The following is a 16302-nucleotide window of genomic DNA, read 5'->3' as shown; positions in this document are numbered from 1 at the left end:
AGCTTACGTCGATTATCTAACGATGAAACTTTAATGTACAAAAATACGGGATGTAATATCTTATTTCTGAACTTATATCAATTTACTTATGGTGTAATTCCACGTACAAAAATATGGGGTGTAACAATGGCAGACATACTTTCATGAAATTCTGAATGAAGAAGAGGATCTAGTTATCGGATAAAAAATGGGACGTAGGAGATCGCTGAACTAGGAGCCTTCTAGTGTGATTGCACATGCGAGTGTCTTGGTCGCAGGTGCGATGCCGCAGATGTGGCTGGTATTGCACAGGTGTAAAGATGGGCTGGCCAGGGGTAGGACGCAGGTGCGAGGGGTAATCCTCATTTGCGATCCCGCAATTGCGAGCAAGGCTCCCCAGATGCGGAGAAGAGGGGAGTAGGTTGTTTTAGCAGAAGCGGAACATGTTCTGTATAAGTGCTTCCGTAGGCAGAACCTGGAGCGCAGGTGCGGTCCCTAGGGATTTAAGTGACTTCTATAGAAGCGGAGGATTTTTCGCATAAGGGGTTCCGCAGGTGCGGATATTTGGTCGTGGCGCGAGAAGGCCAAGGGAGTATATTAAAATGAGGGTTTTGAGACTTTTGCCATTTTTAGCATTTCAAGCTCGGGATTAGGCGATTTGTTTAGAGGATATTTTAAGGGTTTCTTGAGGTAAGTCATTTTGCTCACTTTTATTCGATAATCTTGTTTTTCTTATTGAATTTCTCACCTAGTGTGTGAGTATTTAAGGTGGAATTTGGGAGTTTGAGAATAGGATTTATAGAGTTTAATTTGGGGATTTGAGTGATAATTTGGTGTCGAATTTTGGTAAAGTTGGTATGGTTGGACTCGTGGTTGATTGGGCTTTCGGATTTTGTGACTTTTATCGAATTTCGAGATGTGACCCCGAAGGTCAACTCTTGAGTTAACTTTTTGACTTTTGATTAAGAACTTAGTATTTTCTTAGGGAATTGATTCATTTAGCTTGTATTGATTGTATCATACTGCTTGTAGCTAAATTTGAGGCATTCGGAGGTCATTTCGCATGGCAAGGGCTTGTCGGAGTAGGGATTTGCACAGTTTGAGATAAGTAACACTTCTAAACCTTGTTTTGAGGGTATAAAACCCTAAATTACGTACTATATGACAAATGTTGAGGTAATGCGCATGCTAAGTGACGGGCATGCACCGTAGAAGTTGTGATTTAGTCATTCCCTACGGTTGCGTATTATCTAAACATTCTTGTTTTATTCTATGTGTTAGAATATGTGAGTTGTGCTTCATGTTAGGAATCATGTTGGTACTGTTGGGACCCATAGTGGGTGTTCCATGCTGTTGACTTATTAATTAAATTGAAATTTTGTACTCAGTCATATTTATTCATTTCATATCATATCTCAGTCTTTGTTGTTGTTTATTGATACATCATATCATCATTTTGGGATACTTTTATGACATTGTGAGCCCGAGAGATTGGAGAGATTGATGACTGAGTGAGGCCGAGTGCCTGATTGTGGGTGATATTTATGGGATCGGGTACACACCGCATCATGCTTTATCGATTTATGACTGGATCTGGCTTATAGCACTTGGGCTGAAGGATCCCCTCCGAAGTCTGTACACATCTAGTGAGCTCAGTTGATTTATATTGAGGAATGGATCTTGCCCGAATCGTTTACATTTGAGGATGGATTTTCCCAGGGCTGCATAGGCCTTATATAGTACTGAGTGACTGACTGTCAGTTGATGTGTATATATATTTGAGATGGATCTTCCTAGGGCTGGATTGGCCATATGCAGTATAGGGTGATTGAGTATTCTGAGAGTGTGAGTACAAGAGGCTTTTAGCGTGGTGCATCACATACAGCATCTGCATTGGCATGTAGATGTAGAGAGGTTGTATTTCTCATATCATTCAGAATTGATCTGTCTTACTCGTATTGTGTTTAACTATTGAACTTGAAAGCATGCCTACATTTCTATACTATTATTTCTATATTGAACTGTAGCTGCTGAGTTCATCACTACTTTCAGTCCAAAGGTTAGATTTGTTACTTATTGAGTTGGTTGTACTCACGCTACACCCTGCACCTTGTGTGCAAATTCAGGTGCTTCCGGTTATGGAGGTTGCTGAGTTGCGGAGTCCGGAACTTCGGAGATCATCGAGGTAGTTGTTTGGCGTTCGCAGAACTTGACTCTCCACCCTTATCTTTCATTTTAAGTTTCAGTTTTATTTCCTCGACGATGTACTAGACTATATCTTTATGTAGATGCTCATGTAATCGTTGATGCCCCGGTTTTGGGAGAGATTCTTGTATTGAGTTATGACTTCTTATTCTGTTTTTAAATGATTTTCATTAAATTAAATTGTATAAGTATCTTTCAAAACTTTAGAGTGTTGGAAATGTCTGAGTAGTTGGCTTGCCTAGTACTATGATAGATGCCATCATGATGGGTTGGTTTTGGGTCGTGACAACTGATCATTTCCTTCTAACATGACATCTTCCCATTTCATATTTGAAACATTTTTTTGTTAATATCATCATACATAAGATGAAATCTAATGAATCAACGTGAACATGCACATGATTCCTCGTAAAAGTCAGAAAATACTAAGCACAAATGTCCAATAAGATCTGCCATCTCTCCCAAAAAACACATTTTTATTCATGTATAATTTCTCATTTCTCCTAGTACTAAACTTTTGCTCACTTTATTATGCATTTTTCTGCACGTAGGAAACAACTTTTTTTTAATTTCCTAACGTTTAATTCCCTCCCACTCCAAGATAGGATTTTGCAATTTGGCCATCTGCTCCTTTTGGGTAAAATCCTCCTGGTTTATTCTCATTTCCACTTCCGTATACTATTCGCAGTATCTCCTCTGGCGTTCTATCATAGGAAAGCGAGTATTTATCTCCTGCTAATATATTTTCTCGTATCTTCCCTTCAGCACCTACTGTTGGTTTCACTTTGAGTCCTTCATTTTTCAATCCATGGCGTCCTAGCTTGTTTCTCAGCTCTGATATACTGTTTGTAAACTCTATTGCCGTTATCCCGTAGGGTTCCACGTTCTCTCTTCCATGCTCATAAAGTAATGCTCTCAGAACTGCATCTTGACCTGATTCTACTCCAAGTAGCCCGACTAGTAGCTGCAGATTTTGATTTTTGTATCAGAAGTATTACAGTTCATCAATTCGAAATATAATGAAAATACTTCATGCATGCATTTTATTTTATGAGATGATATTTGGCTGGACATGAAGTTTCAGATAATTTCTATTATAATTATATTGGTCATGTTAGTTTGGCGCATTTCTACAATTCTATCATATACTTATTATTTTTCACCAGCGTAAGTACTAGATAACTTTGTCTACAAGGCTAATGCAGACGGAAAATTTAAGATATAAAATTAACTAGTGAATTATACTTATGATTCTGAGCCGACTATAATAATAATAGTTTAACTTCTATCGGCAACAATGCGAATCTTATTTATATATACAATTAAGTTATCAAAATGATAACTACAACAATTGTCCATAAAAGAAGATGATTGTAACCCAAAATATAAGGTAGATTACATGTTACAATAATTATGACTAACCAACAATTGTAACTAATTTATAATCTAAACATTCTTTAAATGATATAGCCAGTATATATAAGTTAGCTTATTAAACTAATGATTGAAAAATTAGATTTAAAAAGGCAATGGCATTGCAAGTAGCTAAAATTTCAATTCTTGAAAATTGTATAGATTTAAAATGATGGTCAAACGTTTTGCAACTTTCTAAAATTGAAATAATGCATGTCATGCATGTAAATTGGAACAAAGATAATAATATTATCTTAAAAGTTGTGATAGTTCAGAGAGTAATTTGATTTAACTACCCTTTTGACAGTAGGGCTGTGGAGTTTAGGATTGGCTCCAACATATCCAGTAAGTCCAAGATAAGGGATAACATACGAAGCAAGGAGATAATTAATGTCATTAGCGTAAGGATTAAAAGGTGGTTCTAATTGATGTCCAAATGCATCGTTCATAACTGTAGCAAATGCTTCTCTGCTTTGATTTAGCAATGGCCTTGGAAATCCTGCTACTGTATTCTTGATTGCCCTGCAATATCAATTTTATCGAACTTTTAAATTTGGATATATAGACGCTATATATTAAATTAAGAGGGTGTTTGGATTGGTTTTTAACCCGAACAAATAACCTTTTAAGATTTTCTTAGCTTTTTTCATGTTTGATAAAGTTAAGAAGAGTTTAAAATATATTAAAAACTGCTTAAAACAAGTCAAAAGCAATAAGGTGGCAACCCCAACTTATTGCATTTTGGGCTAAAACCTATTTCTGCTGAAAAGCCTTTTTTTAAACCAATCCAAACAAGCTCTAAATCAACTACTGAAGAAGAGGTGTAGGTCTCTCACTACTAGAAATTCGCTAATTTGCGACCAGGAAAAGTGACCAAAGTTGGTCGCTATTGGCCAAAAAGCAACCAAAAAGCGACCGAACAGGTCTGGTCGATATTAAGCTGGTTCCTTTACCTTAGGGACCAAAGTTGGTCGCCAATTAGCGACCAACTTTGGTGTCTAAGGTAAAAGGACCAAATATTCCGGTAAAGAAAAAAGCGACCAACTTTGGTCTCCTTATTATTTTAATAATATAAATTTGACGACCAAAGTTAGTCTCCACAGGTAAATTACGTTTATTTATTTATTATTAATCAAAAAAAGCGACCAACTTTGGTCTAAAAAGAAAATAATATTTTTTAAAATCTGGATATTAGAGACCAAAGTTGGTCGCTTTAGTATTAATATTTTTAATTTTTTTTTAAAAATAAGCGACCAAAGTTGGTCGCAAAATACAAGAATTAATTATTTTTTAATTGTAGGCGACCAACGTTGTTCGCTATATTTCCAGAAATTATTTTTTTAAAATGGAATAGCGACCAACTTTGGTCGCTTTTTGAGAAATCTGGGTTCAATAGCGACCAAGGTTGGTCGCCATTTACCAGAAATTTGTTTTTTTCCAGGGAAAAGCAACCAACTAGCGACCAAAATTGGTCGCTTTTCTTGGTATATTTTTGGCAGAAAATGCCTGTATTGGCAGCTACACCACCTGCCAGCTTACCAAAAATCCTAAATTGTATTTTATGCCAACAACAACAACAACAACAATAAATAACAACAACAACAACAACAACATTAAAACTAACAAACTATAAAGTTCAATAGAAGTAACACATTAAGCTAACCAAACTAAGTTAATTGTTATTACAAGTCCATTCGAAAACCGATTGTATTTGTCTAGTTGAAAGTGTATAAAAGTCAAGAATTGTTTTGTACATCATTATCATCATCGTCTGATGAACTTTCACCAAGACAGTATCCAGAAGGGTGTACTTGTCTAGGATGGGAAGAACAATCATAGGGAGGACGGGAGGAATGAGCATGGGGAAGGCGAGCCTCTGGCGATGAGTCACGAGACTGGGGAATCGGAAAACTGCCAGAAGCTAGGAGAGATTTGATCTGCTCTTGCATGCCAATGTACTGAGCATCTCTAATCTTTTCTCTCTCCTTGGCGGCTTCTAGCTCGGATGTGAGCTTTGTCACATTCTCCCGCATAGAGGAGAGGCTCTCCCCATCAAGTTGCTCGGCTTGCGAGGAAGTCCCTATTCCTTGCATTCCACACTTATAGAGATGGAATTTCTTAGTAGGAAGCCCGTATACCTTCCCCCATTTTGGACCCCCAGTAGCCTGCATCCAGATTCTTTCAGCATCCTCGTCCGAAGGTTGGATTGGGTCGCCCGACTCACTAGGTGGCTGACTGTGTATGAATTCCTCCACTTCAGCTGTGAAGCGACCCTATAAAAAAATTACATTGAATTAGTATTTCAAAATTTATATAAAAGTAAATCAAAATACTTAATGAAAAGTGAAAACTTACATGTACAGTCGAGGCTCGGCCCTCGACCCACCTTTCTTGATCCGTCTCTTTCTTCTTCTTTACAATATGAGTCTCCTTGAATAGCTCATCTTGGTTCATCGGACGCCCCAACTTCTTCTCCTGAAAACTCATAAATTTTAGTTAATAAACAGAATAGATATACTTTGAAAATTAAATTAAATTAAGCAATCACGAACCATTCTTCTCTTTATTGTCCCTAGGCTGATCGCACCTCCAGTGTGCAAGGATGGAAATATCATAAATATAAATAATTGTACTTCTTAAAAAAATATTTATACCTTAAAGTCATTGAAAATTTACTCCTTCAGCGCGAATGGGAAATCACTCCAAGACGCATAAGGGCCATCATAAAGCTTTCTGGTGGCTTTGGTGATAATCCTTGTAGTAATATTACTAGGGATGAACCTACAATTTAATATAAAAAAATACATTAATATCTTAGTAAAGCTATACAAAACAATAAACGTAAAAATAACAAATAACTCTTACCCATCACCCTCAGGGACTATGATGATCCTTCCATACTGATCATAATGCACCTCCTCATCATCATCGGCATCACCGTACGAAGCATGTATATCAGAGGCATGTGTGGAAGGTGTAGGGGGGTCAGAGCTAGTATCTCGCAGGCGAAGGCCTGAAATAGGTGGAGTTTCAGATGAAGATGGTTGCGAGCCCTGTGACTGCGACATAGTTGTATGGCCCGCAAGTGGACGTGAAACTAATAGCTGTGACCCGAGTGGCTATGACCTGAGTGGCTATGACACTGATGCCTGTGATCCATGTGGATGTGACATGGATCGATGCGATCCATGCGATGCAGATGGCTGCGATCCACGTGGTCGTGTGGCAGCTGGACTGTATGTCGGACGTACAGTCCTATGGCCCTATGACGAAAGACCTAGTGCCTGCATGAAGGTGTAGGGCTGGTGATGCTGTGGCAGCTCAGAATAGCCCTGGGGTGGAGGCAAAGTCATAGGCATAGGCATAGGCATCTCTGAAGAGGCAGGAAAAGATGGAGGATTATCTTCTACCCTCCTCTTTGGTTTCTTAGCCTTTTCTCGACCCTTTCCTGTTATCTGCATAATATAATACATATTTATATTGAAACATATAAAGAAACTAGCTATAAACGAGAGTTATTAAAGAAACCAACTTTTTAAAGCTCATCGACGTATAGTTCCACGTCCGAGAATTCTTCTTCCTCACTAGTTTGAGCTTCATCAGTTGATTCTTCTTCCTCGTTTTCTATAATTCTTACTTCATTTATATCAACTTCTTCCAATATGTGTTCAGGATGTCCCAAATCATTTTCTAAAACTTCGTCCACTATTTGGTCAACACTGGAGATATCGTTTTGATATGCAACATCTAACACATTCTCGACTTCCACCCTACCCACAGGCTTAGTTTTTATTACAACCCACCAATCGGACTTATTCCGCTGCAATGGATAAGGAGCATAATACACTTGCCTAACATTATGTGGAATTATGAAAGGATCATAGCGATCATACTCCCTCGTATGATTAACCTCAATTATGTTGTATTGATTGTGTACTCTTGTACCTCTTGTTGGATGTGGGTCAAACCACTTGCATCTAAAGAGTATCAATTTCTTATATGGCCAACCTGTATATTCTAGTTCTATTATTTCTTTGAGCACACCATAATAATCAATATCTCCATCTTGGTTGCCATCACCACCTTGAACCCACACCCCACTGTTGTTGCTATTTTTATTTTTAGAGCAATCCTCTATATGAAACTTATAACCATTCACAAGATATTATTGTGACCTCAACCCCAGGTCCCCAAGATATATCTTTCAAAAATTGATTTACACCATTATTTGGATCATTTACCTACATATTGTTAAAAAAATTCATAAGTTAGCATAACTTCCAAACATTGTTTACCTACATAGTGTTAGAATATTTTAAGGAAAAATTTACAAATTTTTTGAACCACGTATCAAATCTCGTATATACAACATCATGGCCAAATTGACCCACGAAGTGACTGTGACACATCAAATATTTTTAGTAGTTGCATTGAGATGTAATCACAGTAATTTTTATATTTTGATAACCACTAAATCAATACTTACCTGAGAAATGGTACAACTTCGGGACAATTTAGCAACACGTGAAGTGTAGCTGACTTGAACTCTATATCACTCAAACTTCTCTTTCTAACATCCTTAGAACATCTGCTTGGTTGATTGAATATGGACATAGGCGGATATAATGGATCATTACTAAGGTCGACTGTGTGCCTGTTGGGCCTATTCCTAGCACATGGTACATTACTCTCAAAATAATAAGCACAAAAATGAGTAGTTTCCTTTGCAAGATAAGTTTTGCATATAGATCCTTTAATCCTATTCCTCTGCTTAACAAATTGTTTGCATTTGCCAATTGTCCTACATAATTTCAGGTTAGCCAAGAACATTCAAATAAAACAGAAAATTACATCAAATATACAATATTACCACTTAAAGGGATACATCCATCTGCATTGAACATGCCCTCCAAGTCATGCCTCATGTACAAGGTGGATTGGAAGGTTTTTCATCACATCAAAAAACCCACATGAAAATATATTTTCCATCTTAGAAGAAGTTACACAAATGTTCTGATCCATCCGGTGTAGGTTTTTTTTCCTTAATGTGGAAGAATTCAAGTCTTTGAAAAACAAACTAATCTCTGTGATGGGTTTCCAGATTCTTTCAGGCAAACCACAAAATGCAATAGGCACTAAAGTCTCCATGAAAACATGACAGTCATGACCTTTCAAATGGCTCAACTTCCCTACCTCCATATCAACTTTTTCCCCAAAATTCGACGCGTAACCCTCAGGCATCTTCAATTTCGTTACCCAATCACAAATCTGCCGTCTTTCCTCCAAAGTGAATGTGTAACTTGATTTGGTCTTGAATATCTTACCATTATTTGTTGTCTGCAAGTGTAATTCAGGTCGCCTGCAATATTCTTGTAAGTCCATTTTAGCCTTCGGGTTATCCTTTGTCTTACCTTTAACATCCATCACTGTGTTGAAGAAATTGTCAAAATAATTCTTTTTAATATGCATTACATCAAGGTTGTGATGGAGAAGATTATCCTTCCAATAAGGCAACTCCCAAAATATACTCTGTTTGGTCCAATTATGAGTAACACCGTATCCGGGGAATCTATAAGGTGGAGCTTCAATAACTTTACTGAAGTTCTGGACCCTCTCCCAAATTTCCTCACCTGAAAGTATCGGAGGTGGATAATCATATTCCATTTTATTCTTTTTGAATGCATTTTTCATCCTTCTAAACTTATGACCCTCAGGCAAGAATTGACGATGACAATCAAACCATGATTGCTTTCGGCCATGTTTCAAAGTGAACGCTTTACTATTTTCCATGCAGTAAGGACAAGCTAGCTTCCCAGTAGTCATCCACCCAGACAACATTCCATACGCAGGAAAATCGTTAATTGTCCACATTAAATTAGCACGCAAATTGAAATTCTGCTTGGTTGATATGTCATATGTTTCAACACCATCGTACCACAATTGTTTTAGCTCATCAATCAAAGGTTGAAAATATACATCTATCAAACTTTTCAGATTACGTGGATCAGGGATAATACAATTTAAGAATATATATGGACTAGTCATGCACAACTCGGGTGGTAGATTATAAGGTGTAAGAAAGACAGACCAACATGAATATGGTGTCACAGATACAGAAAAAGGCGTGAAGCCATCCGCACACAAACCTAACCGAATGTTCCTTGGTTCACTAGCAAAATCTGGATATGTCCTATCAAAGTGCTTCCAAGCTTCTCCATCTGAAGGATGACATATAACACCAGGTGGTCTTCTATTTTCAAAGTTCCATCTCATATGAGGAGCAGAACTCATGGACGCATATAACCTCTTTAGCCTAGGTATAAGAGGTAAATAATGCATCGCCTTGATAGCGACCATCTTCCCGCTGGAAAGCCTCTTGAAACGAGGCTTTTCACAAAATTACAACTGCTTAAATTTGCATAATCTTTATAATATAACATGCAACCATCTTCACAATAATCAATTCTCATTGACGAAAGTCCTAACTTAGAAACTAATCTCTTTGCCTTAGAGAAATCACCAGGTAATTCGATATCAGAGTGAACTAGTTCATGCATAAGGTCAATGACAGAGTCTATGATTCCTTGAGAAATATTCCAATCAGATTTGATACTTAGTAATCTAACTGCAACAGACAACTCAGAGTGCGGACTTCCTTTACGTAGTGGACGACTAGCTTCCTCTAACTGTTCATAAAAATGTTTTGCTTCATCATTAGGAGTTTGTTCAACATTTTCATTGGGCTCACCCCCTAAGTGCATTCCAAAAGCATCTACAACCATATCATGAATTCTGGAATCACGATTTGTATTCTCCACCGACCTACTACTTTCACCAACAACCATGTTATGAAATATCCCATGGCTACCATCGATCTCTCCATGATTAGTCCACACAAAGTAATTCGCTATAAACCCCTTACTATAAAGATGAACCTTAACTTCCTCCGGTTTTCCAAACTTCATACAGTCGCACCTAACACAAGGGCACCTAATTACTCCTTCATTTATGTATGGCGTAAGTGACATTGCATGTCTAATAAAGTCATCAACCCCTTCTACAAAATCCTCCTGCAATCCCCGCCGATTAGGATAATTCCTATTGTACATCCAAGTACGATGTTCCATCTATATAAATAAAGCAAAAACAAATTAAATTAGTTAATTCATATCCTAATCTTTTTTTAGTTAACTAAAAGTCCAATTCATATCCTAAAAGTCCAATATGACCTTAAGTTCATAATTAATACATTAATAAACTCCTCCCTTTCATTCTTTTTTCTTATCTTATAAATGTATAATGCATAGTTTAAAGCATAAATTTAGGTACTTTTATTTAGGTATTGCTCCTCTTCTAAGAGAATGAATTGTTTCTTTTCACAATTGAACTCAATATAAATTAATACAAGAACTAAAAGATTTTAATTTTTACCTTAAGTTCATAAATCTAATGTAGTTCAAACCAAAAACCCTACTACTAAATAGACAAAAACTCTAAAAAATTACATAAAATTATATAGGAAAAATTAAAAATTAAAAAGCTAATAAGGTAGATTACTAACCTTGGTAGATTAAAAGGAGGATTAAAAATCAGTGGTGGCAAGGGGTGGGGGACAACAGCTCAGGCGACAGTGGTGGCGGCGGACAACGGCTCCGGCGACAAGTTTAGCAGCGGCTCCGGCGTGGTGGCGCGCGGTCACAGTGGTGGCAAGGGGTGGGGGGATTGATTTGTGTAAGGGAAATAGAGAAGGGGGGAGTGTGAGCACGTGATTTTTGTTTTCGCGACAATCACTCCAAAAGAAACAAAAATAATAGCAATTGGTCTTGCTGTACAGTTTTTTTTTTGGATTTTTACGTGGCATTTTTGTTAGTTATTTGTGATCTTATCCATTTTTATTTTATCAAACACAAAAATGTGTGTCGTGTGTAGTTGAACCATATCCGGTTATTAAAAGAAAAATCACAAAATATGCATCTTTTGCCCTTTTTTTTTGCCTTGGTTTGATTTTACCTATTTTTAATATTTTAATATGTGGGTAATAATTGCTTTAAGTATTAATTAATGAGGTTTAATTTTGTTTAATTAGGGTTTTGTGTTTTAAAATCAAAAATGAAAGAAAAGGGTGCAATTTGGTTTAAAATAGATTTGGGCTAGTTTCCTATTTAAAAATCTGAGGCCCAAAAAAGCAGCCCAAGCAACCAGTCCAGCAGACCCATCTCCAGGTCTCCAAACGACGTAGTTTGACACCAAAACTACGTCGTTTCAGGGGGCAACCCATCTCAGTCGTTCAAGCCACCCTGATCTAACGACCCTCATCATATCCCCCGTACCCACATACAAACCCGACCCGTTCAACCCCGATCCAACCCGACCCCAATACTAAACCAAACGACACCGTTTGGATTAACCCTTGAATCCAAGACGTTGATCTCGAGTGATCTAATGGCCAAGACCCAACCATTCACCCCGTATAAAAGCCTCCATATCATACCCTGCCCCCTATCCAAGACCCCCTGCCCTTAGGTCGTCTCCTTCATAAACCCAAACCCTCGGAACCCTAGAGCCGCCCCCCTTTCCCCTCACCAAGAACCCGGCGGCAAGGACGCCGGTGACCACCACCTTAACACCATAGGACCGCCTCACCACCCTGAACATAGACCTGTTGTCCTTTTGCCTCGAATCAAACCCTAGGTTCTCGAATCTTCATTTGAAGATTCGAGCAAAACTCGATCTACACCAAACCACCCAGGTTCATACTGGGCACTCCCCTGATCTCCCTCGTGACCAAACCATGCTTGGTTTGGTCCGAATCTAACCAGGGAAACACAAATCCCAAATCTGCCCCTTAAGAACCCTAGGAACCCTGAGCCGATCTGTTTCCGTTTAAACTAAATGATTAGGGTCTAATGGACCTTAATCGAAGTGTTCTCAGTAGAGAACACTTTGATTAAAGTCCGTTCAACCCCAAGAAAGTCGATTCAAATCCGAGTTAAGGCTTTCTGATTTTTCAAGGATTTAAGGTAATTTTTGTTTTCTTTTTCTTTATCAGTTCATCTTGTCTGTTGTAATTGAATGTCTGTTCATATGTCCAAATGTTTGGTTTAATTTATGTTTTGAATTTTTGTCGACTGTGTTGTCCACCTTGCCCGGACCTCTGTGTTTAGTCAAGTTTCTCTTCATTTATTGATCGTGTGTATGTGTGTAAGCTGTACAATAAATTGAATTTAAATTTGGTTGATTAATTAGCCCCAGCACAACCTTGTTCAGTCAGTACAATTTGAATCACACGTTGATACTGTCAGATTTCTGATCATTGGCTTCGATTATATGTGTTACAACTAGTATAGTCGAGTCGATATACGTCGCCAATTAGTTTAGCTTTGAATGATAATAATCTGATTCATGTTATGGTTTTTGTGTGAGGTTCTGTCTGAATCCAACTAGGAACTAAGTATAGCTATTTGTGGATTTGAATCAGAAACATTTATAGTTTAGTTTGTGGGTTTCAGTTCAGCTTGAGTTCTGAATTGATAGCATGTGCACTATAGTGCTTTAATAATTAGAGCAAATGGGACAGCATGGGCTGTCAGGCCACCTTCAGGCTGCCCATACCTTGGTTTTAATTTAAATAAGATGATAAAGGGCTGTCAGGGAATCTCATGGGAAGGGTTCTACTTTTAAAAGATGAGTGGAAAAACAACAGAAAAGAGGGGGGTTCTGATGTGTTTAACAGGCTGTAAATGGCCTAGTGCTAGGCTATAAATAGAGAGACCACACGGACAAAGAGAGGACACAGACACATACACAGAGAGAGACCACAAAAAACAGGCACATACATACACACAGGGAGAGGCATATATACAGGAGACAGTTAGAGAAAACACACAGATAGATAGAGGGGGAGAGATAGAAATCACACAGACACATACACAGAGAGAGACCACAAAAAACAGGCATATACATACACACAGGGAGAGGCATATATACAGGAGACAGTTAGAGAAAACACACATATAGATAGAGGGGGAGAGATAGAAATCACACAGACAAAATAAGAAATTGTTCTTCCCATTGTTTGTCTTGATTTCACTTGTTTCGACCTGTTTTAATCAATACTGATCTTTCCAAGTCCCAACTGAGTTTACTGGTTGTGTGTTTCATTGGTTTATTTCTGGATTTGGTCTGTCTGGAGTTCTGATTCTACTCCACTGCTTGCTGCTGTCATTTTGCTACTTTTTCCATCGGCTATAGTTGCATCTTACACTGGAACTTTTTCTGCTGCTACTTATCTGTTACTGCTGCTGTTCGTTTACACTACTGCTCTACTGACTCTCCCGCTTCTTCATTGTAAGCATTTCCCAGGTACACATTTCGAGTCCCACATTGGTGTAACTGATGTAACAATGAAAAGCATGAATTGAAAGATCTGATGGAATTATAATCATCTGCTGTTTTACTTACAACTTTTTATAAATGTTGTTAAGTTGTGTAAATTTTAGTTTGTAGTTCAATAGAGAATACATTAGTAAGTTTGTACTTAATTGAAGCTTATGCTGATCTAAAACCGCGATAAGGGAAAAATTCACAAGATTTCTAAATTTCAAAAAAAAAATGAAAAAGAAGTTTAAAATGTATAAATATTTCCTTAGTCTCTTTTCAAAAAAAAAATATAAAATAAAATAAAAATATATAAAATTTCAGAAAAATAGTTATTCCTCTTTTTCTTTAAAAGATTTTATTTGTTTCCCCTATTTCTGACCCGAGAACTACGCCGATTTGATTCTCGCAGGGTGCGAGATACGTAGGCAACCCTCATCGGGTCCAACCTCCCCTTTTTAAGAAATAGCCAAAATGACAGAATTTTAATTTATGAGTCGGGTGATGCCGTTTTTTGTAAAAACAGCCGAATGTTCCCAAGCGGGACGCCGGAAGGCTGACATTGCATAAACGGCCATCTTCGGTCATCATCTTTTCGGTTGATCCTCGCAGCTTTAAAATCTTCATTCTCGAAGTGCTAAAAGGCCGCATTTGAAAATCGAGTTCGTCGTTTTGAAAAAAAAATTAAAAAAAAATAAAAAATAAAAATAAAAAATAAATAAAAATAAAAAAATAAAAAAATAAAAAAATCTTGAAAAAATCTAGATAGTTTTATTTTGAGTCTAATAAAAATCTTTTCATTAGCATAATCACCCTAATAAATGTGCAGGATGAGCACGATACAAAAGGAACCCTTTTCAATAATGACCAAGATCCCTTTTGAGTTGCGATTATGGTGGAACGACTTAGGCAAGGAGGGGCAAGACAAAGTAAGGAAATATCTGAAAGATCTCCCGGATTTACTAGACGTTCAGCCTCGGGGTGATATTATCAGATCATTGGTCACTTGCTGGGATTCAGCACACAATGTATTTCATTTCTCAGACTTTGAGCTCACCCCGACATTGGAAGAAATAGCGGGATACATCGGAGGTGATGAAGCTCCGTTAAGGTTCAAATACTTGATTGCACCTAGGGCCGTCACGGTACACCGGTTTCTGGATTTCCTAAAAATACCCCGAACATTTCACCATCCAGATCTTGCCAAAGGTTTCTGCAGTCTCCACCTCATGTATGCTAGATACGGCCACGAGAGCGGGTTCAATAAGCCGGATTTCAAACTATGTAGTAGAGGCAACCGACAAAAGTGGGACGAACACAGGCTGTTAGCTTTTATGACAGTCTTTTTGGGTCTTATAGTATTCCCAAGGAAAGACGGAAACATCGATCTAAAAGTAACTGGGGTCGTCAGTACTTTGCTCACCCAAGATAAAAGTACTCTAGCGCCTATGATTATGGCTGACATTTTCCGGGCTCTCACTGCTTGCCGAGCCAGGGCCGACTTTTTTGAAGGATGTAACCTACTGTTGCAAATGTGGATGACCGATCATTTATGCCACCGCTCCCCGCTCTTGGGTTACGGTTTGCCCGAAAAAACTTGTATTGGAGAATTCCACACAAGAATGAAAAGGTTCAGTCTACCCGAAGGAGTCACAGCATGGACCTCATTTCTCCGAACTCTCACTGCCAACCAAATCCAGTGGACGCTCGGATGGTTGCCCGTTGAGGAAATCTTATACATGCCGGCAACCAGGCCCACTTTCTGTTAATGAGACTTAAAAGCATCCAACCCTATGCACCATATCGGGTTTTGAGGCAACTTGGGAGGTATCAAGTAGTACCAAAAGATGAAGATCTGAGTACCCAAGTGATTGAAATCAGCCCGGACGGTCGATTCCCCGAAGAGGAAGTTCGCCAAATCTGGAGTAAGTGCCAACATCTAACAGCAAACACTTGCGTGATTGATACAGCTAAAGGGGAAGTTGCCCCGGGGTATCACGTTTGGTTTAGAGGTAACCTGTCCTGCGAAAGACCAGCTAAGAGACCTCATCTCAAAGATTTCGTAGAGTCGTCCCGAGGGCAATGGAACTGGTTAGCAAAAGAAAAGGGGTATCGGGCAGAGATCGGTGATTTGAAGCTGCAAATTGACAGTCTAAAATTCAATAACAGCATACAAATCGCGGCGGATCAAAGCGAAAAGAATAGATTGATCCAAGAGAATGAAGAACTTAAGGCCCAAATCCAAAAATTAAGATTGTCTCTTGATGAACAGCCCAGAAGTCGATCAGATGAGCAGTTGATAAAAGGTTTGAAAAGAGAAGTCAGGGA

At 38.2% G+C, this 16302-nt stretch overlaps 1 protein-coding gene across 1 annotated transcript in view; it reads right to left on the bottom strand.

Moving 5' to 3' along the window:
- Positions 1 to 2764: 2764 nt before the first annotated feature.
- Positions 2765 to 16302, bottom strand: part of LOC107790954 (desiccation-related protein PCC13-62-like) — a 75541-nt gene continuing 62003 nt past the window's right edge. Inside the window, exons 2-3 of the mRNA XM_075224553.1 lie at positions 3894 to 4119; positions 2765 to 3148 (exon numbers count right to left, since the gene is read on the bottom strand). Of these exons, the coding sequence (XP_075080654.1) occupies positions 2765 to 3148; positions 3894 to 4119 (610 nt within the window). The remainder of the gene's footprint in view (positions 3149 to 3893; positions 4120 to 16302) is intronic.

Source organism: Nicotiana tabacum, chromosome 11, assembly GCF_000715075.1.
Source record: "Nicotiana tabacum cultivar K326 chromosome 11, ASM71507v2, whole genome shotgun sequence".
Taxonomy (NCBI): domain Eukaryota; kingdom Viridiplantae; phylum Streptophyta; class Magnoliopsida; order Solanales; family Solanaceae; genus Nicotiana; species Nicotiana tabacum.
This window is presented reverse-complemented; position numbering and strand designations above follow the sequence as displayed.